Genomic DNA, 27,940 nt, shown 5'->3' on the forward strand with positions numbered 1-27,940 from the left:
ACTCTATGATCCTTCACTTCAATGGAGTCTTACATTCTGGCTTTTCAGAGTTAATTTTTTGCTCGACAGTGAAAAAGTCCCTTATGTTCTAAGCAAAACAGCACTGGTCAAAACCAATTCAAGTTTAAAGCCTTGAAAAAGATAGTACTCTGCTTCAATGCAAGAAAGGCGCTCATACCACTGAAAGGAGTTGGAGGAAACCTGCAGTGGAGCCTGCGTCACATGCTATAGCAGCCTGCGGGCCTTATTCCACCAGGCAGGGACTGAATGGACACACAAAGACAATCCTAACAACAGAAGCACCATGAGCCTTGGTTGTGGAAGTTGTGAAGTTCCCAATCCAATGACCAGGACTAGGGATCCTGTGTTACCTAACAGAGGAGACTCCCTTATACCGTTGAGGCTGAAAGATACTGAGTTGGGTGTCATGTGTGTGTGTCCACGCTTGCCGATGAAAGAAACACAATTCACATGCATCTTGAGAAACACAATACACGTACAATCCTAGTGCCATCAATGGACTTCTGCAGTTCAGGAACTAACTCCTCAAATAGGCACAGACCTGGAATCCTTGAGCCCAAAGGTTTTCTATCAGAAAAAAGACACACTTGGTTTTTGTGACACTACCATAGGGGCATAAGGGATCTTTTCCATAGCAGTTATGGAGGTTAGACATGTCATAAATGTAGCTTTTCTTGTCATGTACAGTCCATCTCTAGGGCACGGAATCACACATGGAGCCTAGCAGTGGGTACTCACACTTTTCACATAGACTTCTATCCATACAGCACAGGTGCCATTACATCTCTCCACAAATTTACCATTTTCACATATCCGTGCTTATCCAGCATGAGATTCTCAGGCTTCAGGTCCCGATAAATGACTCCATTAGTGTGGAGATACTCCAGTCCCTCTACAACGCAGGCACAACAGAAGACAGCCACTTCCTCAGGGAACATCTTCCTAAAAACAGATCAAGTCACAGTTTTGGTTTTTACATTAGCAACACTTTGACGGAACCTCTAGGCAATGTAAGACTCAGGGCCTGATTCAGGGTTTACATCTAGTATAATGAGGTGACCCAGTGCACCTCAGAACCTGGGTGTACAAGAATGTGGAAAAAGTTGGTTCTGTCGGGTACAGAATTGATTTTGGTTTACTCAATAATAACCAATAGAAACAAACAACAATGAACGACAATACTTCCAACTTTTCAGTAATAATCAACGAAAAAGGGAAGAAAGGCAAACACCATGAATCAAAACAAAAACACACCAAAATTAAATCAATCAAAGTCTGTATTTAGGGATAAATCCATATGTTCTTTTACATTTTATAGTGTTGAGATGGCATACGAGGGCTGTCAAAATTCATGAACATACAATTTGTTCCAATGGCGCAGGTGATTAATAGCCTGATTCATCATTGTTAAATCCGGTCACAAAGGGCCAGATTCTGAGAATCTGGCCCTTTGCGAGCGGTATTTTTGCATTTGGGATTCATCATCCCAAATGCAAAAATCGCTATTTAAGAATTCGCATATTTGCGAGGAATAGTATTTAAGGAATCTCTATTAGAGATTCCTTAAATGCTATTCTTGAAACATTTTTAAATTGCAAATTCGCAAAAATTTCCCGCTATTTACCGCGAGGTCAAACCTCGTGGTAAATAGCGGAAACTTAGAAAAATGCATTTAATTGCATTTTTCTAAGTTTCACGTTACACACACACATGTCCTTGGGACATGTGTGTGCGCAACACCAATGTAGCATACATTTCAGGGGTGCTACAGGGTGTCCTTTGGACACCCCTGCACCCTTGAAATCGCAATTTCAATATGCAAATCGCTAATTGCGATTCGCACATTGAAATGTCTTCCCATTCATTCCTATGGGCCTTTGGGCCCATAGGAATGAATGGGGAGATATTCCTTAATTGCGATTAGCAATTTGCTAATCGCAATTAAGGAATGATTAGAAATCGCACTTTATTTAGCGATTTCTTGGTGAATAGCATTTTGCTATTCCTTAATAGCGATTCCTTAATAATCGCTATTAAGGAATAGCAAATACTCACCTAGATGAATCAGGCTGATAGTGATGAAATTGCGAAAAAAGCGCTGAATGTGAACAAAATATATACAGTGCTATACGAATTGCTGAAACTGGTCATTCAAAGGTCATCCATCCCTTGATACATAAAGCTTGGCACCGCTTGTGTTTTTTAAATTCCAGTTCACGTGGGGAGGAGAGAGTAGAGTGAGGATTATCATGAGCACGTGGACGTTTCGACTCAATGTGGTGCATGATTGGTTAATAGACACAGGGGTCTTCCTCAGGACAAGGCGATACTAGGGACAACCTGCACAATGGAAATTGGGTGGGCTTTAGAATGGTGTGTTAGACATGGGGAAAGAGCAGTATGATGGGATGACTAAGGACCTACCAGTATGATTGAAAGAAAGGTCATCAAGGATGGTCCACCATAGGCTGGACTCACAAGGCAATCAGTGAAGTAATGTTCTAGATGGTGATATTTCACATCAATAGGGCAGCCTGGTTCTGTAGCAGATGGGAAAGGAGAGCAGTGTACAGTCAAATCCCCCAAGGTGTGGCTAGCTGTAATCTGGGCAGCAGTATTGCTGACTGTGAAGCATGCATTTAAAACGGATGTTTAGATGCGTGGCCAGCTAAGGCTACAAGCACAGGAGTATGGCATACAACTGCTGAATAATATTTGGCGCTATGCCCGTGCCAGGAGAGGTGATTGAACAATTGATTGGCCTTGCCAGAACACTACAGGTGAGAAGGTCGTGTTTGTACGTGTTTTGCTGGCGCTTGACTGAGTGTAGTCAGAGATGTGAGTGTGAGTGGAAAAAACTTGTGACGATTGCAAAAGCGCAAGACTATTTAAATGATTTACAGTGTTTGCAAGCGTGTAAAAGTGCCTCTGGTCATTTAATGGGAACAAGCATTGATAAATGATTATGTAAAGAGGAGACTAAGCGTTAAACCCCAGTCTGACTTAACCCCTTTGCTGCAAGGCTAATTCCCCCGCTGTGCTGGGGGGAGGGTTGGCGTGCACAGCGCCGCGGTGCTCGTGACGAGCTCAGCTCATCACGCTGCACAGTGGCGCTGTGCTCAAGGCGAGCTGAGCTCGTCACGAACATGCCAGTTTCTTAGAACGCTTAGCACAGCAGTGGAATTAGCCCCGCGTGTGAACGCCGCGCGGGTCATGACGAGCTCAGCGCCACCGTGCCTCATGACGAGCTGAGCTCGTCATGAGCACGGAAGAGGTTAAGATATTCAAAGGGTGCTAATGGAAGCAGGCAAGTGTAAAAAACGCAAGTACACTTTGTGATGGAGTACCCTGTCAGACAAACTCTAAATCAGACTGTCTGTCTCCATTGACAATGAAGAGATTTTGGGTGTCAGATGCCTAATCCAGTGGGGCCATCCCTTCTAGATACCCCTCTCATGAGGGAGTCTTTCTACCAAAAACGAATAACCAACCAGTCTGGCAGAAGATCCAACTATCAGCACATAATCCATTATGAAATCGCTTGCTTGAAAGAAATATAGGCCTCATGGTGCCAGATCACAAAATAGTTTTTGTCTCCGCTATCAAATATTGTCAGTGGTGAAAAGCACAGTGTTTAATGCAGACACCTTTGATCACCAAGAAAGTAGATTTGTGGCACGATTTGTGTTTGCTAAGTATGTTTGTGTATGTTTAAGCAGGCAGACTGCAGTAGAGGTACAACAACAACACATTGACACAAGACTGCACAATACCACAGTAATGCATGTTATGGGGGCACCAAGGTCCACAGTGTTTGGTACTTTCATTTGAAATATTTCCAGCACAAAAAGGATCAGTGGTGTGAAAAGTTTATTTTACTCTTGCTGTGCTTCATTTATGCTACAATTTTTAACAACTACTACAATGTGCATGTGTGTCTTGTGACAGTGCACTCAGTCCTGGAGAGAACAAATGATTATGTGACGGCAGCTGTGTTTGTTGCTAGTGTACGTGTATGTGTTGTGTTTGTGTGTGTTTGTGTGTGTGTGCATGCATACAGTAGGTACCCAAACAACAATACTACTGACATATAAAAAACATATGATCCATACCAAATTGGTAAAAAGACAACAATATTTTTAAAAAGCAGATGCAGTTAAATTGCCATAAATGGATGGAGTGAAAATACAAATAAATCATGAAAGAATGAAATTACTCAAATTCACTAAAAACTGTTTCTAAGTTCAGTTGGAAATAAAATGTCACTTTACCACCCTGCCTCACTGGTGGTCAGCAAACTAGGCTGGATGTCAAAAACTACACGGCTTCCAGTGCTTTCTACTAGAGTTGAACAGGCTACTGGAGTCTCCAGCTGAAACTTGCATAATGCCATCAAAGCTCCAGAGAGATCGTGTTAACAGCATTTCAAACACAAGGTTCGGATGTTAATGCGGCTTAAAGATTCTGGCACTTTTGGTATGGAGCCTTGGCTGACCTGGAATATCCGGCCTCCTTGCGGGTGAGTAGAGTCACTCGCTTGGGGCACGGACAAAAGGGGGTGGCCTCCATCGGCCTTAGTGCACTGCATGTTCATGGGGTAACCAGTGCTGAATCATTCATATACAACCTCATTATGGGTCAGTAATTCATAAGTAGGAGAACATCTACCTTGCTGTGATCGATTGAAATTCATCCTCTGAGCCAAGCTTTTGTCTCTGTCTGTGGGCACCTGTGCTCCAACGTGATGTCCCTTTGCCGCCCGGCAGGTGGGAGACCGCCGTTATGGACCCATGTGAGGCCACCTCCACTATGTGCTACTCAACAAGACTAAAGCTACAATATACAACCCTTGTAATGAACGCAAGATGGCACCTGACACAACGGCACCCAATCCTTAGTTATACAGCATACAAGACTGCACCTGAAGCTACAACACACAACCGTGATTATATTCTCACAACTACACCTGACGCTCCAGCAAGCAACCCTTAAAATACACTCAGCCTCTATAATGTACCCCAGACTGCACCTGAGGGTACAACACACAACTCTTATAATTTACACAAGACTGCACCTGAAGCTACAACACACAGGGCCAGATGTACTACGATTTTTGCATGCGCAAACGGGTTTGCAAACCCGTCTGCGCATGCAAAAGCCTATAGGGGTATGTAACATTCCAAAATAGCGAGTTGCAATTTATTTGTGACTTGCTATTTCGGAATTGCGAGTCGCAATTAGGAAGGGGCATTCCCTTCCTAATAACGAGTGCAACCCAATGTACAAATGTTTGTGACCGCAATTGTGGTTGCAAAACACTTGCAAATTACCACCCTCTTCAAGAGTTTCGTAATGGGGTCGCAAAAGGGAAGGGGTCCCAAGGGGCCCGATTCCCCTTTGCAAATACAGGGCAAAATATTTTTTAAGGGCAGGCAGTGGTCCCTTAAGGAAGATGGGATGCATTAAAAAAAAAATGTTTTATTTAAAAGCAGTCCCAGACATGGTGGTCTGGTGAGCCCAGTAGGCCACCATACCTGGGAGGGCCTGCCATTTTGAATTGGGTCGCAAATTGCGAGAGGCTCATTAATATTCATGAGACTCTCAATTTGCGACTCCATTGGGAATCACTAACAGTGTGAAATACTCTGTTATATATAGGAAATAGTGCCTGGCAAAATGTGAGTCGCAAAAAACTCGCAATTTACGAGGCGCTATTTTCTTGGTCGTACATCTGGCCCTCAGACCCTATAATGTACCCCAGACTGCACCTGACGCTATAGCACTCACCCCATAAATTGTACACAAGACTGCACCTGATGCTACAGCACCCAGTCCTAAAATAACCTCAAATGACCTCCATCTGGAGCTCCAGGACCTAAAACCTTACATTTTACCCGTATCTCGTTGCTGTGCTAAATGAACTGTATCACTGCTGAAACGAATGCTCTTAAAGTGGTTGAATTAGTGCCTTTCATACTGCACAGCACTGTTATATCGATTGTTGATAACAGTACAAATTAAGAGCTATTTTAATTTTCACTTGCCTTATCCTGATTACGATATATTGTTTAATATGTGAAACCTCATGTACTTGGCACGAAGAATATAAGAAAAAGGAAAGCTTGTTTTTTTTCTTTGACTCATTTTGCAGTATCTTATTTAAACTTTTTTTTTTATTTCAGAAGTGTTTTATTAATTTTTATGCACAAACATTAGTATTTCTGTTACAAGGTTAGCCAGCCACAGTTTATACAACAGTGTCCTGAGGCACTTTGACACATGTGTTACACCTCAATTACTGATCTTAATCAAACTTTGTTACACTTCTATTACTGTTCTTTACACTTTTTGATTATGCTATATTTATCCTTTCCATGTAAGCACATGTAACAAAGAAATTATCATTGGATAAATCTGGAATACATGCAGGGCCGGATTGGCCGTAGTGGGCACCACACGTTTTCCCGGTGGGCCAGAGGGGTGGGGGCCGGATTTGTACCTGTGGGGGCCGGTTTTGTTACTGAGGTCCGGCTTTGCGGCAGTGCTGCAATATCGACCCCCTGTTACAAAGGCAGGAACGGTGTTTCTCACTAGCACCAACCCCCGAACCACCTACTCCCAGGGCCGGTTGGGTCACAATCTGCCAGGGCTGGTTGCTGTTCCCAGTCCGGCCATGAATACATGACCACAGTTCTGTGTGCTCTGCAGAGAGGCCAACCCACTGACAGGCACTTTGCTTTGCCTTCAGCCCCAGTGTCAGAGCTCTAAATCAAAGCCTTTTATGAACACCTGTCATGACTCAAAGTATGCATTATACAAGAGTAATAAGACGCAGAAATAGAAATACAACATGATGACATAGCTAACACCCTTCTGGAATGCAAGATTAAGTAAAATGTGAAACAAAAGAGGAACTAAATTACTGGCATGCATTGCCTTGAACTTTGTAACATTCATTGTTCATAAATCAATCCATGTTTTTGGCATTAATGCCAAGGGCATGAAGATAGGGTCAGTTTTATCACCTTACAGCATGTAAACTGTCTTTACTAACAGCACATATTTCTCCCTCTGTGCTTTACTTGATTATTTGGATCAACTTCGCAAGGGAACAAAAACCCTGCTCATCTTTTGGATCAATGTTGCAGGGGAAAAATGCTGCAGCTCCACTTCGAAGAGGACCGGCAACTTGCAGCCAGGGTCTGGAGTGTCACAGTGGGGAGGGGTTAGTTAGCGTGAACATGGGACACAAGATTTGCATAACACTTACCATTACTGAGGACAAGGCGCCAAATCACACCTGCTTACGTCCAGTCCAACCGTGTGACGAATGGGAAAGGGTGGGATCTATGCCTGCGAATGGCAGACGTCTGGCCTCACGCAGGGATGCAGAATCAGACACCTGAAATCATGATGCTGGCAGAGTCACTGGCCTACAGTGGAGACCACCATAGACTACAATGGCAATGAGGGCTTTAGAAAGGTAAGCCCTGCATCGTGTGAGACATTGCAGAAAGTAGAAATAAGGCCGGGCTTTCGTCTCCTGCTTCAGATCGAGGCCGGGCAGACAGCCAAGACTTAAATACATCGATTTGTTTCAGAAATATGATTGTGTCTCTAAATAAATAAATCTATTTAACACTTTTGGAGGTAAATATGAAGGAATTTCAGAAGGGCGCAGACCTAGAGCCCTACTGGAGAAACCGGCCATGCCAGGAAAATCTCAGATTTACACGTGCCGGCTCATGAGATATTCCTACAGGTTTGCCAAAGCTCAGCGATGAAGAAGCCTGCAGCAGCTCAGATTCACACAGACCGTCTCATGGAGTATTCAGGCAGATCTGGGATAGTGGAATGCTAAAGGAACCTGGAACAAATCAGGTTTATATCAGCTTCCTACTGAATACTCTTACAGATCTGGCATAACAAACCTGGAGCGGCTCAGATGGGAAACGTTGTTTACAACGCGGTCGTTACATCGCAATGCCATTACATCGCGGTTTTTAGAACGCAAATCATTACAACGACTTGCGCTGGATGGCGCTCTAGGACAAGGAATAGTATAATTTACTATCCAACACCTTCCCTACTGTATGTAAACTGGATTTGGAATAGTAAATTATACTACTCCTAAGTCCAGCGCCCTCCAACGCAAGTCGTTGTAACGACTTGCGTTTAAAAACTGCGTTGTAATGGCATGCGATGTATTAGCATGCATTGTAATGTCATACAACCGGCTCAGATTTACACCAACCAGCTCATAATGTATTCACAAAGACCTGCCATACAGCAATGGTGGAAACCACTGGAGTATCTTTGAATGAAATGAAAAAAATATTTAATAGAGCGCACTGCGGCCAAGCGGCTTCCTGGCGCTAGGGACCTGTTCAGAGCTCACAACGGGAAACCAGGAGAACTAAGAGGGAAAAGCCTGAGAAAAAAGGAAAGTTTTAAGGGCCTTACGAAAGTGAGTGTAGATGGGAATGGAGCGAATAGAGAGTGGGAGGCTATTCCAGAACTGGGGGGCCAGGACAGAAAACCGAGTACCGCCAGTTCTGGATTTGCGAAAACGGGGGATGTGCAAGAGAGAGAGGGAGGAAGATCGAAGAGTGCGACTAGGGGCGTGAGAAGAGATGAGAGAAGTGATAAAAGAGGGGGCAGAACGGGAATGAGCTCGAAAAGCCAAGCAAGCCAGTTTAAAAAAGGATCTGAATCGGATAGGAAGCCAATGAAGAGATTTGAGAACAGGAGTGATATGGGAGGATTTGGGGAGAGACAAAATGAGGCGAGCGGCCTGATTTTGGATGGCCTGGAGCCGGCGAGTTTCGTAAGCAGGTATGCCCACGTACAGGCCATTCCCATAGTCGAGGCGGGAGATGATTAAAGCCACGACTATGGTTTTGAGTGCGTCGGTGGAAAAGAAACGCGAGATTTTCCGGATGAGACGGAGGGACAGAAAACAGGAGGACACGACGGAACTGATCTGGTTGTGCATGGATAAGTCATGACTGACTTTAATACCAAGAGTGCGAACGGAGGAAACAGGTGAGGGAGGGGGTCCAAAAGATGGGGGCCAGTGTGCAGGGGACCAAGGGTTAGAGGGACCACCAGTGAGGACAAGTTCCGTTTTGTCAGGATTGAGCTTAAGATGATTAGCGCTCATCCACTCGGAAATGAAAATTAAAGTGGAACAAAATTTAGGAAGAGAGTCGGGGGAAGAAGAGAGATCAAAGACGAGCTGGAGGTCATCGGCGTAATTGTACACAGAGACCCCCAGCTCGAGAAGGGAAGAGATGAGAGGACAGATATAAAGATTGAAAAGGAGGGGGGAAAGGGAAGAACCTTGGGGAACACCACAAGAGACCGAGCGGGGAGGGGCAGAGAAACCGGAGACGTGAACAGCCTGGGACCTATCCAGAAGGAAGGACGCGAGCCAAGAAACGGCCGCGCCCCGAATGCCCGCTGCGCTGACACGGTCGAGAAGAATGGAGTGGTCAACCGTGTCAAACGCAGCGGACAAATCGAGGAGGACCAAGGCTTGGGGAAGGTTAGAATCGGCTTTCCCCTTGAGTTCATCCAGAACTGCAATGACCACTGCCTCCGTGGAGTGGCCCGGGCGGAAACCCGCCTGATGGGAAGCCAAGAGGCCATTCTCCTCGATATACGAGGAGAGGCAGGAGGTGACATGGGTCTCAAGGATCTTGCCGAGGTAGGGAAGAAGGGAAATGGGTCGAAAATTAGAGGGGAGAGAGGGATCCAGACCAGTTTTTTTTAAAATGGGGAGGACGATTGCAGATTTGAAAGATAAGGGGACGGAACCAATAGCCAAAGAAGAATTAAGTAAAGCAAGAGGGGGGGCAGGACAGTTGGTGAAGAGGGTTTTAAGAATGCGTGCAGGTGCACAATCCGCGGGAGAGCCAGACTTAACTTTGAGCAGATATTTGAGAAATAAATCAGGTGAGATAGGGGGAAAGAGAGTGAAGGAGGACGGGGGAGGTGCGAAGGGACGGGTGCGGCTGGGTTGAGACACGGTAGGGATGTTAGCTTTGATCTTCACAATCTTGTCAATGAAGAAGTCATTGAGTGACAAACAGAGGGACTGGGAGGGAACCAGAGAAGGGGAGGAGCGTTCAGAAGTGGCAAGATTGTGAACCAGGGAGAAGATTTCACGAGGTTTATTGACGGAGAGAGCTACTTTCTCAGTGAAATAGGAAGTTTTGGCCGTTAAAATGGCTTTTTTATATTCGGTGAGAAGTTGTTTATATTTGGCACGCAGAGAAGGACAGTACTTCCGTCTCCAGAGGCGTTCCGACCGTCTAAGGTCGAGTTTTAGCGCTTTGAGCTCTGGGGAGAACCATTTGTGCGCATCATAGGGGCGAACTGCTTTGATCTTTCTAAGCGGGGCCACTAGGTCACACGAAGAGGACAGCCATGTGCTGATGGCATAGGCCTGGGATTCAAGGGGGAGATCAGTGAGGTCCGGGGCGGATGAAGCCAAGGAGCACGAAAGAGAATCAAGATCGGTCTTATTCCAGTTGCGGGCTAGAATGTTTTTGGGAAGGGGGGGCTTATCAACCACACCCAGGTGAATAGAGAAGGAAATGATAAAGTGATCCGACCAAATACAAGGAGATATAGAAAGAGGTGAAGCGAGAGGACAAGAGGACCAAATTTGATCTAAAATGTGGCCTTGAACATGGGTGGCAGCTGTGACATGGGATGTGAAGTTCAAGCATTGAAGGGTAGCGGAAAAGTCTTTAGAAGAAGGATCTTCCTAGGATCACCCGGCCAGAAATTAAAGTCGCTGAGGAGTAGGACGGAGGAATTATTGACCACCAAGGTGGCCAGAAGGTCCTGAAGGGAAGCTACAAAGGAGGGCATAGATTGAGGGGGACGATAGACGAGGACAACAGTGAGGGGGGCGGGAAGATTGAGAGAGCGGGCCACTAAGTAGTCCACATTAGGTATAGGGGGATGAGGAAGAAGTTGGAATTTGAGGGTCGACCGAATGATCATTGCCACGCCTCCCCCAGCCTTGCCATCCGGGCGATCAGTTCGGAGGGCGTAGTAGGAATCGGGGAGAATGGCTAGAAGATCAGGAAGAGAGTCAGCTGTGAACCAGGTTTCGGTCAGGAAAAGAAAATCAGGGGAATCGGTGGTCAAGAGATTAAAGAGTGCTGTCTGATGTTTGACTGCCGAACGGGTGTTAAGTAAATAAGCAGAGGCTACAGTAGGAGTAGGGGAAGGGCGGGAGACAGGGGGAGATTTAACAGATAAAGGAGTAGGGCTATGGGAGGCCCGTGTCAGGTGAGACGGGGGAGAGGTGAGGATACCAAATGAGTCTAGATGATGCAGTAGGGAGAGTGAGGGAGGAGAAGTTACGGAGAGAGCAGTGAGTTGGGAGGAAGAGTAAACCAATGAAGGAGCAGAGTGGATGGTCCCTGGTCCCGGCCCGTCGCGGACGGGCGCAGACGGGCTTAACTTAGGCGCAACTTCGGCGCGCCTTCGTCGTGCCCGCTGCGCCCTTCCGCTGCGCCGCGGGAAAAGAGGAGCCATAATATAGGGACACATGGGGGAGGAGGGTCAGGGGGGCGTGGCAGGAGGGGAGGAGCCAGAGAGCTGCAGCGCGGAGCCCAGACCCGCCCAAGATGGAGGAGCCGCCCGTCCCACTCCGAGAGTCAGGCAAGGAGGGGGCGGTCAGCGGAGGCGGTCTGGGTCGCGTACAGTAAGGGGCAGCCAGGAGGATCTGAGCGCTGGGTCCGAGGCGCTTGAAGGCAGGCAGTGCAGGTGAGCAGAGTTTAAAAATCAAGGACTTAAAATCCGCGTTGCTCCCGGAGAAGCCTCGGGAGATCTGAGGAAGAGCGTTGCTCCCGGAGAAGCCTCGGGAGATCTGACAACAGGTGTGGGCGTGCGAGCAGGTGAGTGATGCTCACGACCATCTTCAAATTTGCAGCAGGGAAAAAGTTAGAAAATAAGTGAGACTTACACCTCCCGCAGCTTAGTCCACAGCTCTCCTCCTTCGCAGAACTCGAGGGCCAGGTACACGTACTTGTTGTCCTTGAAAGTCTGAAACAATCTAAGTGAACAGAGAGAGATAACCAGCCTTAGTCTTACTTCCATTAAATAGACATGATTGAGGAATCTGCATCCTGTGCACCACAGGAACTCACTTTTACTTTTTTAAAGTGGGAGGGCACAACTCTTTATTGTAGTAAAGACTGAGAGAGAGTGTCTGATGCCATGAGCGCTTACCCAAACGCATTCATTCTAACTGGTGTGTTTCCTCATTTCCATATAGACCTGTCCTTAAACATTAGAGAGCCTCCTTTGCCCCAGGTATGGGCATGTGGACCCTCGGGGATGTGTCGAGGATACTGCATAGTTGCAATCTCCAAGAAGGGGTTGCAAGAAAATATGGACTATCCCTGAGGTCATTCATGAACTGCCCTCCCCTCAGCGGGAGCCCCCACCTCCTTCTGAGCCAAGTTAAAGAATAAGGGGCAACCCAGTAACCCAGGGACCTGGGTAGGCAATAAATAATGGCACAAGTGGTCCCTAAGGGGTAAGTGTAGCCCTTGACGTCCACGGCAATAAGTACAGAAACCTTCAAGATATAGGTTCAGACAAAACCTACCTATGGAAGGTTTCTGTACCTTTTGGTGTAGAAGTCAAGGGCTACACGTCCCCGTTTGGGACCACTTATGCCTTTATTAATAATACTTCTGTACAGGTCAGAAGCCTGGATGCAGGAGACAACCCCTGGCTGCACCTGGGGCTACACAGATTGGATTTCAAGAATTCTCCTAAGGCTGTGCAGGCATGCACAATGAATCAAGGGGATTCAGGTCACCCAGCAAAACCAGGAAACTGCTCCTGACATCCTGGCCAGAAGCTGGCATAACCCTTCATATGTGTTAGCTTCTGCAGGTTAACACTTAGCAGCATCCTAAAATGGTGCCCAGTGTTTCCCTGCTACACTCCCTTATGGGCATGGTCCAGGTCTGCTGATGGTGCAACTAATAAGGGTCCACGCAAGTAGAATCTAAGGCTGTGCATTTGTTTGCTAATCTAAACCCAAGTTTGAAGTAGACACAGAGGGTTCTGCACACATCCATCTTGTCTGTTAACAACACAGCTAAGTCTAACCTGCCAGACTCCTGCTTCTTCTCAACTTCATTAACCAATTTCTATTGATGATTGCTCAATTTCCACATTCAAGAAGGCCCACCCTACTTTAAATACCTAATGAATGAGGTCTGGCGACATTTCGTGAAACGACATGCATTGGACCAGGAGAATGGCAATGAGGGAGGGGCTTCCCTCTAATCACAAATGCCCAGGAAGAACCTGGCTCATCAGCAAATCCTAGGGTGCAGCAAACCAGGACGTTTCTATTCAGAAGTAAAACAAAGAGCATCCTAGCTCCATAGGTATCAATGGGCATTTAAGAGGTATCAATGAATAGCTCTACAGCTAGGTTCATGCTGCAGTGGTGGAGGTCGAGATGTATGCTGAGGTCTCTGTTGTGAGCTCCCTGGCAAAAGCCTCCACTCCAGACTTCAACATCTCGCCCCAGTCCTGTGCGCATTACCTGACAATGAACGGCGATCGACTCCGCTGAAGCACCCTTCGCTCTGTCCAAATATGCTCTTGCTGACGGCTCCGGACGATGTGCTCCTTGCTGACTTTCTTGAGGGCCAAATAACCTCCTGGTCTCCATGCCTTGCAGGTCACCTGTGAATTTACACTAGATGAGTTTTTTACAGCGATTTTCTGATAAGAAAGCATCATTTGCAGTGAGAGCACTTGAGGAGCGCACAAAGCCCTCAGAAGTTAGTACTTTGTGCTTAGCATCACAGCAAGCGCTGTATTCAAAGAGCATAAAGACTTAACTGCAAATTCCTCATCTCCACATTCAACTCACCCACCTTGGTTTATCTGCGTCATCTTCATTCCCCTACTCACGATACCTGTCATCAACGTGATAGCTATTGTCTCCTGACTTACCTGGAACCGTCAGTTCATCCACAACAATCTAAGTTCTTCTCCCCATAATGGTCCTTCTGGGCTCTTTCAATGATGACATGCCTAACATTCTCCCCTGCCAAACACCTAAACTCTCCCTGACCCACCTCTGTATCTAGACATGAGCACTGCCCGAGGATTCAATTTTTCTTACCACCCCTCACTCATAAAGACTATGGGGCTAATTTATATTTTGGCAGAGAGGGTAGTCTGTCGCAACAGCAACAGAGATCCTTTCCCGCCAAAACAGTGTTCAGCGCGCCCAATTTAAATGCGGGAACGAACGGTTATAGGTTTGGCTATGATAGTGACTACTCCATCACTAGCATATCAAACTTCTCGGACGGCGCTTACTCCGTCGGGCCATCGGAGAATTGGCTATATGTGCGTCCCCACAATTAGGATGGGGAGACATATAGTATTTTTTTTTACTGTATGTCACCATAAGGTACACCCTGGTGGTAGGAAGAGTAAAAAACACAAAATGTCACCCTTGCCATGGGAGAGTACTTCCATGGTGAGGGGGGGGGGATTCCCTTTTTTATTTTTAAAAAGAAAATCCCGCTGCAGGAAGAATATTTTTTACTAAAAAAACAGTTTGGTGCAAGGCTCCATCATGTTGCCGGAGCCGTGCACCAAACTGAGAAAAGCCTGGCAATGCTTTAGAAATGACTGCCAGCTTGGTGGTTTGATGTAAATTGGGTAGGCAACATCTCCATCAGGGCGATGGAGTAATTTTCTCTGTCGCTCTAAAGGAGAAACAAGTCACCCGCCGAAATATAAATTCTTGAGACCATATTTAGCACTAGTAGCAGTAGTCCAGTCATTTTATTTAATAGACTACTCAGCGTATCCTACTTTACTACATAAGCCACAAGTATGTATTTCCTTCCTTCCAATCTTTTTTGAACTTCCATTCAATCCAGTTGAAACATGACTCCATTTTCCTATGACAACGTCACAGAACAATATTGATGCAACATCACGCAATCTCCTGTTCTTGCCCTGATCGATATCCACTGGATCAGCCTTTGTTATTTTCAGCCATGGCCTGTGCAGGTCTGAGCTGGGAGGCTGGGTTGGGGGGGGTTCGACAGATGACCACGAAGGACAATTAAATAAATACCCCAACCCTGCCACACTACTCTTACCTGCAAAGGTCACAGCTTTTTATTTAAAAAGCTCTTTGGTAATATTTCACAAATATTCTATACTTATCCTTCTCCTAGAAACCTCTGAAATTGAATCATTCAAAGTGAACCCCTCCCCTAGAAAAGGCTTGATAATGGGGCTCAGGCTCACTTTGCCAAACAATTAAAGGGTCTTTGATCATTCTTATTGTAAACCCACTTCCCTCCTATTCCTACCTTTGTGGTAAAGGTTACAGGTTAGCCTGTTGGTTGGATCTACTTCTATCTCAGTTTGTTTATTCATGTTCCTTACTAGATAATTTTACAGAAATAGCTCCTTCCAAACCTGAGACCTAGGTTGAAGGAACCTCCACTTTGCAATTTGTTCCAAAGACCTTGGAAAAGTGATCAGACACTGCAGGAGTAGTTTTATTTTGAAAATTTTAAACATCTTTCCCAAAGCCCTCTTATGAAATTCTGTTTTGGAGATAGACTTAGAAGCCTTTTGCAGAGTGATTGTGAAGGAAATTAAATGCAGTAGTTGTAATGTATCTTCACACCATTTTTTTGTACTTTATGTTTACACCTGGCTTCCTGTACCTTGTCATTGATTGTTGAAGTTTCTCTGATACATAATGTGATGCTGTGATTTATGTTCTGAGTTGTTTGTCCCAAAACAGGATTGTTCAACCGTTTCGCTGGCAGGAAGCTGTTTGGTGAGTGAATGTCAAGTTTCAAAGATACATGAGCAGAACCATGCAGATGGTCTCAGCTCCTCCAGGAGACCTACAATCCTTAGCTTTGTCTGTAAGATTAGTAACAGATACCAAGGGGCATATCTACAAGGACGGCGATAAATAAACGCAAAGTGCGCTTAGCCCTTTTTTATTTATCGCCGTCTATTGCTGTATTATATCGCCCTGTTATCGCGTGATTTACAACGTCTTTCCCCAGGGCGATATAATTACCAGCGATAGAGGGAAATCGCCGTTTTACAGGGACCATCGCTGGTTTTACAGCGATGTTCCCTGCAAAACGGGGATAACCTTGTTGATACGACCCTGTGGTCATATCAGCACAATCCACCCCCTATGTTAAGCATAGGTAGGTCAGGATTTTAGGAGACGTTAGATTTTGGCGAAAACTGCAGTTTGGGCCAAAATCTAACTTATGCTAACATCTTGTGGCTGCCTTGTAAATATCGCAATGTGAACATCAGCGATATTTGCAAGGTAGTCCATCCAGGGTATGCCCAGTGACGCCCACTTTGCATCTCATTAGAGATGCAAAGGGAGGCGTTGGGAAAAAGGGTGCTAACATGCGATTATGCATGTTAGCACCCTCTTGTAAATAGGTCGATTGTCTTATCTCCGCTTTTTTGGCTTTTTAAATATGCCCCCAAATATGTTAGGACCTGGGGTAACAATAGAGAAAGGTGCAGGGTGGGAGCCTGGCTTTAGCACTGGTTGCGCCTGGTGTGACAATCATTTTTGGGGCACCCCTTCCCTCCCCCCCAAACCCCTCCCTACCCATGACCTCCTCCTCATATTTCCTCACTACCACCAGACAAAAGTGCTACTCATTTCTCCATAGCTCCTCTCTCACATACATTTAATTTGTTTTAAAGCACTTGTAAAGGCTGGCTTTTCTAATACACTTTGATATTCATATAAAATACAGATCTGTTCTTTGCAGCAGGCATTTTAACACTCTGCCCTACTTTATGGCGAGAGAAAACTGCCTCTAGACAAAACTCCAATCTCTCTCTCTCTCTAGCAGGAACATTAATCACAAGAGTTGTCTTGACATTTTTATTGCTGCCTCAAAGCTGGAGCACAAGGAACTCTGCGGCAGGTGCTTTTAAATGGTAAGTTATTGCTAAACTCAGAACCACCACCCATGCCCCCAAGGTCAGGGCCGCCCCTCCAGGGCAGCAGCCCGTATGGAGGCATCGGTCGCACCGCCCTAAAGCGGCAAAGCCCGCCCTGGGTGGAAGCAATAAGAGAGACTCACTCCAGCACAGGTAAAGATCTACATTACTGTAACCAGCTCAAATATAAGCACATTGCCTTCCAGCATCACACAACACCACAAGCATTATTGAATAATAGTACATGTTGGCCACTTTCACCACCTTTCTAAGGAATGCTTGACCGCAGGCAGGGTGTAGTATCCTGTGTGTCCACTCCCTGTGTGCCTGGGCTGGTGTCTGGAATGCTGAGGGTGAGTGACGTCACAGAACGTTAGTGTGTGGTCTGTACTGGGAGCTTGGAAGACGGATTGAGCCCCGGTAGTACCGACCTGCTGTTGCTGCAACCAAAGAGCCTCAGATGAAATAAAGAACTCACCTCCAACCTCAGTGGCTCCAGGTTCTTCCTTGAAGAAGCTACCCCCACCCTACAATATTTTGGTGGCCTACGTGAAATGCACCAAGACTCTGGTGGCAGCGGGGAGTCATTTTTGGTGCAAGAGGAGGAGGACTGTCGCGAGAAGGAAAGTGGTCCTTGTCCAGGGAGGACTGGTCCGAGGCCACCCACACTCAAATCCACCATCAAGTGATGTCAGCTCAGACTGCTGGGCAGGAGGAGCCCAGTGAGAAGGGCAGGCAAGGTCTGGCAAGGACAAGAAACCAGATGAAGGAAGTTATAAAGTGATGAGTGCATACTCCTAGGTTTAAGGACAGTGTGTTATAGAGACAGTGTTATAAGGGCCGTGCTGTGGAAGAGTATTTTGGAAACAGTGGAAAGAGGGAGGATGTCTCCTTTATAGAATGTATAACTCTGAAATGACACATGGCACTTCAAGAAGTAATATGTTTTTACTGGGACTTAAGGAGTAGCAGTGGTGAGTGTGCAGTATGATTTCTCTTTTAAGTCGCCTGTGGCACAGACTAGTTCATGCCTTTGGAGGGTCCTGAGTCCATTTACATTCCAGTTGTTTGCAGTGGCGTGTGTTGGATAAGTTTCTGTGTAAGTTAACTTTTGTTTGGGAATTGAAGTTTATGTTAATGGTTGTGGTGCGCTAAATGCTCAGCACTGCAAGACAGGTTTGGAAGTTTCAATGATCCACTTGGTGGGTATTTTGGGAGTACTGAGTCAGCATTATACTACAATGTTAAGCCATGTTAGCAGCCTGGGGAAGAGGGTGTAGTCCCCATCTTCATGTTGTTATGTAGGTGCATGGTGGTTGTGTGTGTCCAAGTGTTGTGAATGTGGGTAAGATGTGTACCCCATTGTGAAACATTAAGAGTGTAGTACAGTTGAATGTGTTTGATGCAAACTGGGGAAGGAGCAATCCCTGGTCGCTAGAGGTTGTACGCGAGGAGTAGGCGAATTTGGAGAGGTGTAGTACTCTGTCATGAGAAGTTGCCTGGGGAGAACCCAGGGGTGTGCTAAGCTGCGGAGAGTAGGACCCTATAATGAGAACTTGCATGGGGGAGTATTCCGAAGTGTGCTAAGTTGGGAAACAGATGCACCCTGTTGTGAGTTGCATGGGTGCAATGTTGGAGAAGGTAAGTACCATGTTGTGAGTGGTTGCAAGAGGGAGTACTCCACGGAGTGAAAATGTGGGGAGAACTGTTACCCTGTGGTGTTGTGGATGACAGCCAGAAGGTTCACCTGAGTATTGTGGGTGATAACCACAATGTTCCCCTGAGTAATGTGGGTGATAGCCGCAAGGTGTGCCTGAGTATTGTTGGTAACAGCCACAATACTCAGGCGAACCTTGTGGCGGCCACCCACAACTCCCCAGGGTACTACACTTCCCCACACTTTCACTGTGTCTGCAATTTTCAGCTTTATGGACATGTGGAGTCTAATAAGCAGTTTAGGGTAGAAGGTATAGTACCCATCTGCATGCTGTTGTGTAGATACATGCTAGGTGTGCATGTCCAGGTGTCATGGATGTGGGGAAGAGAAGTACCCCATCATGAGAGATATGAGTGTAGAGTACTTGTAATTGCATGTTTCTGTACCAGCACATGCCTGGACCTCTTCCAGACACTATGATGACAGCCTCCAGTAGACTTATGCTAAACATTATTGACATCTCACAAGAATCAAACACTAGAGCAATCCAATAATGCAGCCTGTGACACCAGACTACATCAGCCACTAAAGAAGTACTTACCTACAACAGGGGGGGCAGTGTCATTGCACTGATTTCGTTTGATCTGCCATCTGTGGTTGACACTGTCGACCATCATATCCTTCTGGACAGGTTTCGTGTGCCTAGCTAAATGCAAGTTATTGCCTGGTTTACAACTTTATTGGCCAATGAAACACAAATCATCTCCCTGATTTATTTTATGATGTTTCATGAGAATCTTACCATGTACGACTTTATCTGTCTGTCCAACCATAAACTGCTTTTATCTGTTCACATGGGTTCCAATTCTCTACATGTGTGTATGTATATCAAATGTATATAATATATAGATCCTAATGGAGAACAGCGTTTACAACGCAACTTTTACCACACAGTACCTTTACCACGCAACTTTTACAACGCAAGTCGTTACAACGACTTGCGCTGGGGGGAGCGCTGTAGGATAAGGAATAGTTTAATTTACTATCCAAAACCTTCCCTACTATCCACAGGGACTGGAGTTGGAATAGTAAATTAAACTATTCACTATCCAGGTCAACTAACCTAGCATTCAGCCTTCTACTCTTAGAAACTGCCTACTGGATGTGAGGGCTGGAAGGGCCACATTAGTCTCAACCTAAATCCTGGAAAATGTAAGTTTTTATGATTGGTGACAAAAAGTATTTAGAATTCCCCCTTCTGGTCTACCAGTAAAGAATCTTGGTGTTTAAGACGGTCTCCAATTTTGAAACAACTTCCCAAGTAGCAGTTGTTACCTCCTCCTGCACCTACCAGCTATGCAGATTGCACAAGTAGTTCCTTTCTTACTTTTGAGGGTCTTTGGTCAGCGGTTTCCACTTTCATCGGAGACCACCTAGATTAGTGTAATTCAGTTTACCTGTTCATCAGTTAGTACTTCACCCAAAGATGACAAATTCTCCAAAATCAAGTTTTTTCAGGCTGTACTGTGCCACATGCTTCGGCCTCTGTCTTACGCCAGCTTCAGGCTAATTCAGACTAGAGTCGATTTTAAAGTGCCGCGTGTGATACAGTGCTGTATCCATGGCACGGTTCTAACCTTAGCAAACGGCTCTGCAGATGCAGCCCTACCAGACTACAGAGATCTTCTAATATGTCTCTGCTCGAAATTCCTTGAGTTGCTAAAGCCAGACTTGGCAGGGACAGGACTCTACATCTGTTTTAGGTTCATGAATTTGTTAATAAGTACTGATGAGCCTAATTCTCTTATCAACCTCTGAAGAAGATGGCCACAGCAATGTTTGAAGACGAAAGCTAGTCTAACCTTTGAAGGCGATATCAGCATCATTCTCATTAGGTCTAGCCATGACATGCTTCACAGGAGACGGCCACACCAAACTTTGAGGGAGATAGCCACACAAACTTGATTTCAAAATAGCCACAGCAACCTTTGAATTATATAGCTATACCAGCCAGCTAAGGTGGCCTGATACAAGAACGCACAGGAAAAAAGTACCTATATCCGTGCTTTCTGGTGGTTCCGTTTACAGCTCCTTTTGGGTGCTTTAAACGGTTTGTACAGTTTTCTCAGTCAATGTGCGCATTCCTATCATACTACTTTAGCGGACAGTTTATTGAGTCAAGATAGGTTAGATAAGGCTGTCCAACACCAGTCCCACCAATCAGGTTTCCAAAATTATGTTTGATGATATCTGGTTGGATTCTAAGGCCGATTGGAACAGCCTCACCTCCAGGCTATCCCCCAAAAACCTCAGAAACACCCTGACTATATGGAAAACAATCAGTATGGAAGAAACAGCCACAATCACGGGAAACATCCACTCCGTGGCCCTGACGAACCCCTTCCTTCGCTACATCTACACTATGGGCGCCTCTCCAATAAGCGAAGTGCTCACCCACATCCTGAACACCTCCTTCAGCACTGAAATGTTTCTGGAGGCCTGGAAACATGCATCGGTCAAGGCACTACTTAAAAAACCTTTGACATATCCCACCCTGCTAGCAAACTACAACTCGATCTCCCTACTACCCTGCCCATCCAAGGTCACGGAGAAAGCCAACAGTAAGCAAATCGCCCACTACCTCGACACACACCAACTCCTGGACACCACTCAAACAAGTTTCAGATTCAATAAGAGCACTGCAACCGCCCTCATCGCATCAACCAACCACATCAGGATGATCCTCAAATGAAGAGAAACAGCAGCCCTCAACCTGCTTAGCCTCTCAGCTGCCTTCGACATGGTCACCACATCAACGCTGATAAGAAGATTACATTAAACAGGCATCCAAGGAGCCGCCCTCAACTGGATCTATTCCTTTCCCACCCTACAAGTTGGAAGCCAAGAACCTCATCTGTGGACTCCCCAAGGATCATCTCTCAGCCCAACATTGTTAAACATCCACATGACCCCAATGTGGAACCCTCACCAGATCACACAGCATCAACATTCTTTTCTACGCAGGCAACAGCCAACTGTTACTCCAGACGGGCAAGCCTCCTGAGACAAAAAGTGATTTTTTTGTGTGTTTATTGAAGTTTTGCACATGTTACCACGGGGAACATCCTTTACAAAGCGGATTTTACTCCGCAAGGCTTTCACAGCGTGTCCGTTCTAACGCAAGTCGTAACCACGACTTGCACTGGAGGGCGCTAGAGGTTTAAGAATAGTATATTTACTATTCTAACACCTTCCCTAGTGTCCACGGGGACTGGTGTTAGAATAGTAAATTATACTATTCTCAATCCGCGCCCCCAACGCAAGTCGTGGTAACGACTTGCGTTGTAATGGACGCGTTGTTAAAGCACGCGTTGTTATGGTACGCGTCGTAACGTCGTACATCCGTTACTACAGCATCTTGAAATGAGACTCCAAGCATATTAAGACATGAACATGTAATATAGACACGTTTTATTCAGTATATCAATAATACTTCCAGCTCTGGGTCGCCCATCAAGAAAATATCTATAGGAAACACATGAACAATGTGTCACAACTGAAAGGAAAACTGCTGGAGTCTTCACTATATGGAAGAGCATCTGTGTCTGACAGGTAAGGAGAAGCTGGAGGGACTGAGACAAAAACGAACTTCACCACCTGCATGACCACGGAAGTCACTTGGATGTGATCTGACTCCCTCAAGCTCAACTTAGGCAAGACTGAGGTGGTGACATTCGGAAGGCAAATCTTTGCTTGGCATTGCACCTGGTGGCTGACAGACCTCGGCTCCACTCTAACCCCAACAACAGAAAATGAAGAATCTTCCTAGATGACAAGCTCAACATGACTGCCAAGGAAATTAGGATGACCTTCACGTGTTTCCACAACTTGCGGATAGTGCAACAAATCTTCAAGTGGCTACCAGAGAACACCAGGAATACAGTTACACAGCCCTGATAACCAGCAGCATTGACTATAGCAAGCACTCTCCGCAGGAATCACCAAACAGCTCCTGAGCAGGCCCCAAACCATCAAGGCTGCAGCAAGAGTCCTCCTCAACCTACCTTGTCACACCCACATCACTGAACCTCATTACCTTATTACCTCAACAGACTTCACTGACTCCCCATACACAAATGCACTCAGTTCAAATTCATAACACACATACAAAGCACTGCACAACATAGGACCCGCCTACCTCAACAGCTGCATACACTTCCATCAACTTTGCAGGCAGCTCTGCTCAGCCAGACTTTCGCTTGTACCCTTCATACACAAAAACAGAACTGGAGGTCACGCCTTCTCATACATCTCCATCAAAGCATGGAACAACTTCCACAGCACATCAAAGCGTCCTCGTTGCTTTTTGAGTTCCACAAGAAGCGGAAGACCTGGCCTTTCAAATAATTTCTCCTGGAATTTCAAGCATCCCTTTGCTTCATGATGCCTAGTTTTGTTTTAAAAGGACATCCCTGAATAATGTAACACTAGGTCTCAATACGCAAGCAGGCCTCAATACACAAAATAACACACTGGAAAGCCTATTGATGCTGGTTATTAGAGTGTTATATTAATTATATATAGCATATTATGAATCCTATGCCGTCTTCCTTTCTCCCCCATCTTCTTCTCCTTCCTACTATGGTCCTTAGGAGCTGTGTCCACTTCACATTCCCTGCTGAAGTCCATGAGAATTGCTAGGATGTCAGTGGTACTTGAGGTGGTGCATTACTTAGCCGAATAAATCTATTTGCCCATTTTTTTCTGTGCTTCATTACTACATTGAAACCTTCAAGTAGGTAAAGAGAACTGTGTTTTGCTCCACACTTCATGAACCGTATGAGTCCTATTGTGTCATCAGCCACTGGAGAGCATACTTAATCAATAGTACATAATCAGCGATCAATACATTAGCATCTTTATTGATGCAGGGTTGAGTTTTTAGAACAATCCTTACCAGCTCGACTCTGCCATAGCCACCAGCGCCCAGGGTAACGGCCTCGCCTGCGTGCACCCCATCCCTGTATAGGACCGGTTCCAGGTCTTTCAGCCTGAGGGGTTTGCTGCAGTCTGGGATGTAACCACTGAAGAAAAAATCAAATATACAAGAAAAAATAAATAGACCATATATGTTTTAATGGTCAGCAGGTAATGTCAGCTAGCACAGTTTGTATTACTGTCACCCTCTCTAATTCAGGAGTGACAAATATGTTTTTGCTAAAATATTTTTGATACAGAGGCAATTATTTCCTTTTTTTATGGCTGCCCTTTTCAATGCAATGTAAAATATATTTATTATAGAAGTTTATCTGCTTTACACATGTAGATACTTGGACAATATTCTGCATTTAAAAATGTTCATGTAAGCAGTTTTCTTGGAGCCTCTCTGTTGTTTTGTAATTAGTTATTGTTCGATAGTGGTAGATTGTGGCACGTATATGGGGATATATAATCTGTGCATTGGAATGTTAAGAACATATACTGATAGATGAAGACACGGGTCGTCGTACGGGATTTTTCAATAAAAGAATTGCTTATTTACATACAGCTTCACGGGGCGTGGCTTGGACGCCGATCGGGATGGCGGCGTGAGCTCGCAGCTCCGCGCGGAATCCCGCTAATTCTCCTGTTTTTCGGGACCCTAGGCGACCCGGAGACGACGCTCCTGCCCTCTGAAGTGTAGGGGGACAGCTGGGCGTAATCGGAGAGTCGCTGGGGGACTGCTGGCCCCGAGGAGATCGAGTGAGGAGGCGGCCGAGGTGTAGCCCGGGGTGTGAAGAAAATGGCGGCGAGGAGGTCGGACGGTCCCGAACTTCAGCCCTGAGCCCGGTTGTCGCCAAGTAGCAAGGGACCCCGCACCCGGCTGCCCGACGCACTAGGATTGGCGGGGCGATGCCCTGTGACCAGGGGACACTGACCCGATTCACCCAGAAGATCGGGGGCCCTCGTCGGCCACCGCCCTAAGACTCATACTTCCCCCCGCAGGCCAAGGGGGTGACGGAGCGGAGCTCGTCCGCCTGGCCATTGTTCCTGTGAACGTCGTCGGGACATAGCACTGCCCAGTGCCCGGTGGCCGGCACGGACCCACGGGCGTACTCGCAGAACGGGTGACCGGACTTGTGACGCAGCGCCCTGATATGGCGGCTATCGGAGGGCCGACGCCGGGGAGCCGCGAGGGGGACTCGGCGACATCGACTCGGCTGAGTGAGAGTCCCTCTACGGAGCTTGACCAGGAACAGCGGCTGAACCGGCGCTTGGATGCCATCCTTGAGGCGATCACCTCCACCAAGGAGGCATTGCACAATGACATTGCCCAAGTGGCCACGGGCCTGGGGCTGCTACGCGCGGATCACGCGAAGCTGGCGGATCGGGTTAAGGATCACGATCAACTGTTGCTGGACCTGAAGCCATCGGTGGTGACAGCGGAGCACAGGATCACGGACATTTTGGCCCGACTGGGCACACTGGAGCGGAGGGCGGAGGATGCCGAAGGCCGCAATAGGCGGAACAACGTGCGGGTCGTAGGCCTGCCGGAACGGATTGAAGGGGAGGATGCGGTGGCCTACATGGAGAACTGGTTTCGCACTGTGGTGGCGCCGGAGGGGCTTACTCCATTTTTCACTCTGGAGCGGGCTCACCGGGTGCCCGCTCGCCCGCCGGGGCTTGGCCGCCCCCCCCGACCGATGGTGGTGCGGCTCCTCCACTACAAGGACCGAGATCTCCTCATCCAGCGTGCCAGGATGTCGGGCCCTTACGAGATGGAGAACAGCAAGGTAACGATCTTCCCGGACTATACGCAGGCTGTCCAGAAGGACAGGGCATCGTTCCTTGCTGTGAAGAAGGAGCTCAGGGAGGAAGGCATCCAGTACTCCTTGCTCTACCCGGCCAAGCTGCGGATTATCATGGATGGCACCACGCACTTTTTCCAGACTCCGGACGAAGTCTGGCAATGGCTTGAGTCGTACAGAGCGGGGACGGACAGATCACACCAAAGTCGGCGAGACCAACCCAAGCAGCCCCGGGTGCGGCAGTCACAACGCATCAGATCCCGCAACAGGCGCCAGCGGGAGAAACGGGAGGCTCAAATGGCGGCGGAGAAGAGGGACGCACTCGCAGCGACGGCGGCCATTACAGGGTCGCAACAGAACAGTGAACGGGCCGACACGGACTCGGGAGGGGAAGGCAGCCGAACAGGAGAGGAACTTTCGGAGGCGGAGAGCCAGAAAGGGCCGATAGTGACCCCACAGACTTCGGAGGTTATTTTTTGCGGCTGAGAGAGAACTGGGACTAGATCGGGACTTCATGGTAGGGTGTTATCCTGTTGCTGGGGGGCGGGTTGCCGGGAGGGGGAGCTGTGTGTTTTGGAGGGGATGAAGTGCGGGACGCGGGCTCCGCTAGCTGGGGTCGGCGGCGACTCACCCCCCTTAGGCCCTTAAGGTCGACTGTGGTGGAGACCACAGGTAAGTGTGTGAGGAGTTGGATCAAGGTTTGGATGGGGGCGGCCATTGGGTTCGTGTGCTCTGTCCTGGGGAGTGGGGTTTGGGGAATGTTTCAGTTTCGGGTCTGTTTGGGGGGGGGCAACTGCATTGGGGGGGCCATGGACCGTTGTTATTTGATTCGGACTGTACGGAGTTGGAATGGGGACATTACCTAACTTGAAATGCCTAACGTGGAATGTCCGGGGGCTGCGGACTATGGTGAAACGTCACAAAGTACATGCATACCTAGTACGCAGGGGGGTTCAGATTGCCATGCTCCAGGAGACTCATCTCACCAAAAAAGAGTGCGCTGCCTTGCAGAAAAGATGGCGGGGCCAGGTCTTTGGCACCACTTATTCAGCGTATGCCAGGGGGGTCTTGATCTGGGTGAGGGCGGGGGTACCCTTCCAGGTGCTGAATCAGGCAATAGATCCGGATGGCAGGTTTGTGGCGGTGGAGGGGAGGTTATATGGACGGGATGTGGTTTTCTGTTGTGTTTATGCACCGAACACTGACCAAGGCCGATACTTTGATGGCCTCTCGGGGTCCTTGGCCTCTTTCCTGGCGGGTCCGATAGTGCTAGGGGGAGACTTCAACTCGATTACTGATGTTGCTCTGGATAGGTCCCATCCCCCCCTAGTAGACTCTCCTGTGCGCAGGTTGGCCGCGCACAGGAAGGACTGGCAAGAACGATGGGGGTTGCTGGATGTCTGGCGGGAGAGGCACAGGGGAACCAGGGATTATTCCTTTTATTCCGCTCTCCATGATCTACATGTCAGGATCGATTCGGTGCTTTGCGGGGGATCCCTAGCCCCGTTGATTACCCATGCGGAGTACCTGGCTAGGACTATATCCGATCATAACCCCCTATTGGTGCATATTCAGTGGCAGAGGGAGCGCTCAGTAATACCAACATGGCGGCTTCGGCCGGAGACGCTGGAGGATTCTGTGTTTAACGAGGCGGTCCGGCAGGGCATTGATAGTTATTTTGGTGTGAATGAAGGCACGGCTGCGAGTAGATCTACTGAATGGGATGCAATGAAAGTGGTGGTGAGAGGGGTGTGTTTGGGCAGGTTCTCGAATGCTCGTACGGCTGTGCTGAATGACCTAATGAAATCGGAGGAAGCTTTGAGGGACTTGGAGCGCCGCAGGCCAACCAGACCAGGTCTACAGGCCCAGTTGTCGGAGGCGAAGGAAGTGGTAGCCGCGGAGACGGAACGCTTGAGATGTTACGACTATAGGCAGTACATTATCAGAGCACACGCAGAAAGGGACAAGGTGGGCACCCTCTTGGCCAGACTAGCTAACCCGGAACTTAGGGGCTGCCCGATCCTCAGCATCAAAGATGCGCAGGGAGAGATGGTGTACTCCCAGGCAGCTATATTGGACCGCTTCAGGGGATATTATGAGGAATTGTACCGAAGTCAGCTGGGGGTGGGGGTTCAGGACATCGCGGAGTACCTGGGAGAGAGGCCGCTTCCGGTCCTGGACGAGGAGGACGCGAAGGACCTGGATAGCCCGATCACGCTTACGGAAATTCGGGTGGCCATTAAACATATGGCCCGTAACAAGACGCCCGGGGTGGACGGACTGCCAATTGAGTTCTATCAACACTATGCGGACATTCTGGCGCCCAGGCTGCTGGTGGTGTATACGGAAGCCTTCGAGAAGGGGGCATTGCCTGGCTTCATGCGGGAGGCCTTGATAGTACCGCTCCTCAAGCCTGGCCGGGATGCCGCGGACGTGAGGTCTTATCGCC

The 27,940-nt window shown here is 47.4% G+C and overlaps 1 protein-coding gene across 1 annotated transcript in view; it reads right to left on the reverse strand.

Annotated features, from left to right (window-relative positions):
* Nucleotides 1-27,940, reverse strand: part of LOC147709613 (cGMP-dependent protein kinase 2-like) — a 289,096-nt gene that overhangs the window by 75,267 nt on the left and 185,889 nt on the right. The window contains exons 13-16 of the mRNA XM_086928129.1: nucleotides 23,661-23,787; nucleotides 13,613-13,755; nucleotides 12,008-12,097; nucleotides 822-963 (exon numbers count right to left, since the gene is read on the reverse strand). Coding sequence (XP_086784255.1) covers nucleotides 822-963; nucleotides 12,008-12,097; nucleotides 13,613-13,755; nucleotides 23,661-23,787 — 502 coding nt within the window. The remainder of the gene's footprint in view (nucleotides 1-821; nucleotides 964-12,007; nucleotides 12,098-13,612; nucleotides 13,756-23,660; nucleotides 23,788-27,940) is intronic.

This window comes from Lissotriton vulgaris, chromosome 6, assembly GCF_964263255.1.
Source record: "Lissotriton vulgaris chromosome 6, aLisVul1.2, whole genome shotgun sequence".
Lineage (NCBI taxonomy): Eukaryota > Metazoa > Chordata > Amphibia > Caudata > Salamandridae > Lissotriton > Lissotriton vulgaris.